Raw genomic sequence first — 2,500 nt, 5'->3', positions numbered from 1 at the left:
GCCAGTACCCTGTTATACCCAGACCTTACCCTATACCCATTATACCCAGTACCCCGTTTAACCCAGACCAAAGCCAGTACCCTGTTAGGCCCAGACAATACCCATACCAGTGTTAGCTTGCTGTCAGTGTTAGCTGAGTGTTAGCATGGTATCAGTGTTAGCATGTTGTCAGTGTTGGCGGTGTGTTAGCATGGTATCAGTGTTAACATGCTGTCAGTGTTAGCGGTTTGTTAGCATGGTATCAGTGTTAGCATGCTGTCGGTGTTAGCGGTGTGTTAACATGGTATCAGTGTTAGCATGCTGTCCGTGTTAGCGGTGTGTTAGCATGGTAGCCGTCTCACCAGCTGGCAGTAGATGACGGCCAGATTGACCAGCGCCGTGGCAACGCTGGGGTGTTTGGCCCCGAAGCTCTTCTGTCTGATGTCCAGAGCTAGCTCGTAGAGGGGGACCGCCTTCTCTAGCTTACCCTGGAACACACACGCACACACACACACACACACACACACACACACACACACACACACACACACACACACACACACACACACACACACACACACACTTTTACAAAGGTGTCTCCTACCCTGCGTATGTAGTTTGAGAGTGTGTAAATTATATATAAATATATATATACATATATATATACTGTATATATATCGGTAGATGGATAGAGATAGAAAGAGATAGATAGATAGATAGATAGATAGATAGATAGATAGATATAAATCAAGAGAGACAGGTAGATGTATATATAGATGTATAGACTGTATTAAGATTTTGATTTAGATGTATACAATTGTAAATGGATGGATATATTAAGATGTACAGCTGTATAGAGTGGGATGTTTATAGCTGTATTTAGTTGTATATACGTAACATAGTGAGATATATATCAGTATATAGTTGTATAGTGGGACGTATCGCTGTATGTATATACGTGATATAGTGAGACGTATAGCTGTATATATGTGTATATACATGATATAGTGAGACGTATAGCTGTATATATGTATATACGTGATATAGTGAGATGTATAGCTGTATATAGGTGATATAGTGAGACGTGTAGCTGTATATATGTACTGTATATACGTGATATAGTGAGACGTATAGCTGTATATAGGTGTATATAGTGAGACGTATAGCTGTATATATGTATAGCTGTATATTGCAGTATTTAGCCACCCCCACCCTGCGCTTGTAGAGCATGGCCAGGTGCTTGAGGGTGTAGGCCAGGGAGGGGTGGTCCGGGGACAGGGCGGCCTTGCGCAGCTCCAGGGCCCTCTGGTAGAGGTCCTCTGCCGCCTGGTACTCGCGCCGCTCGCTGTGCAGCGCCGCCAGGTTGTTGAGCGACTGGGCGCAGTCCGGGTGCTCCGGGCCCAGCACCCGCTGACGCATCTCCAGGGAGCGGCTCAGGAAGCCCCGCGCCGCCCTGGGGGTAGCACACGTTAGCGTTAGGTTAGCATTAAGTTAGCGCAACGTGAGCGCACAGTTATCACGCTTAGCACAATCATAGCAAACAGTTAGCCCCCGCGCTGCCCTGGGGGTAGCACACCGTAAGCACAATGTTAGCACACCATTAGCACTCAGTTAGCAAACAGCTAGCCTTGCGCTGCCACGGGGGGTTAGCATACCGTAAGCACAACGTTAGCAAACTGCTAGCCCCAAACTGCCCTTGCGGTGAGCACAACGTCAGCATGCCGTTAGTACGCCGTCAGCACTCAGTTAGCACAATGTTAGCAAACAACTAGCCCAACACTACCCTTGGGGTTAGCACACCGTTAGCACACAGTTAGCAAACAGCTAGCCCCACAATGCCCTCGCAGTTAGCACAACATTAGCACACCGTTAGCGCACAGCTAGAACTCAGTCAGTAGTATATGGTATATCTAGTATAGATAGAGTGAAGTCGTACTCCAGGTTGTTCTGCAGGTAGTACAGCACCCCCAGCTCGTTCAGGGTCTTGGCGCAGTCGGCCGATTCGTTCCCCAGGGTCAGCTCCTCCAGCTGGAGGGCCCTGCGCCTCAGCAGGGTGAACCCGTACTGTCAGACAGGTGGGAGAGAGACAGGTGAGAGAGAGACAGGTGGGAGAGAGACAGGTGAGAGAGAGACAGGTGAGAGAGAGACAGGTGAGAGAGAGAGAGAGAGACAGGTGAGAGAGAGACAGGAGAGAGAGAGAGAGAGAGAGAGAGACACAGACACAGACACAGACTATGCTAAGTTAACAATGAACAATGTCTATCTGTCCGTCCGTCCATCTCACCATGTGTCCCTTCTGGTGGGCCGTCTTTTGTCGTATCCTGACGGACCTCTTACGGAGCTTCTCCGCTTCCTCGTACCTGACGGCAGAGACAGCGTTACGCCAAACACACAATCACACACACTCCAACAGAGCAAACTCGTGACTTTGGGTGACTCTTTGGGTGTCCCTTTGGGTGACTCTTTGGGTGTCCCTTTAGGCGTCCCTCAGGGGCTCCCTTTGGGTCCCCTTTGGGTGTCC

General features: G+C 49.1%; 1 protein-coding gene across 2 annotated transcripts in view; it reads right to left on the bottom strand.

The window, feature by feature from the left end:
* Positions 1–2,500, bottom strand: part of nphp3 (nephronophthisis 3) — an 18,799-nt gene that overhangs the window by 2,063 nt on the left and 14,236 nt on the right. For both annotated transcript variants that reach the window (XM_030348329.1, XM_030348331.1), the window contains exons 23-26: positions 2,264–2,339; positions 1,916–2,043; positions 1,192–1,432; positions 342–467 (exon numbers count right to left, since the gene is read on the bottom strand). In XM_030348329.1, coding sequence (XP_030204189.1) covers positions 342–467; positions 1,192–1,432; positions 1,916–2,043; positions 2,264–2,339 — 571 coding nt within the window. The remainder of the gene's footprint in view (positions 1–341; positions 468–1,191; positions 1,433–1,915; positions 2,044–2,263; positions 2,340–2,500) is intronic.

This window comes from Gadus morhua, chromosome 23, assembly GCF_902167405.1.
Source record: "Gadus morhua chromosome 23, gadMor3.0, whole genome shotgun sequence".
NCBI lineage: Eukaryota > Metazoa > Chordata > Actinopteri > Gadiformes > Gadidae > Gadus > Gadus morhua.
This window is presented reverse-complemented; position numbering and strand designations above follow the sequence as displayed.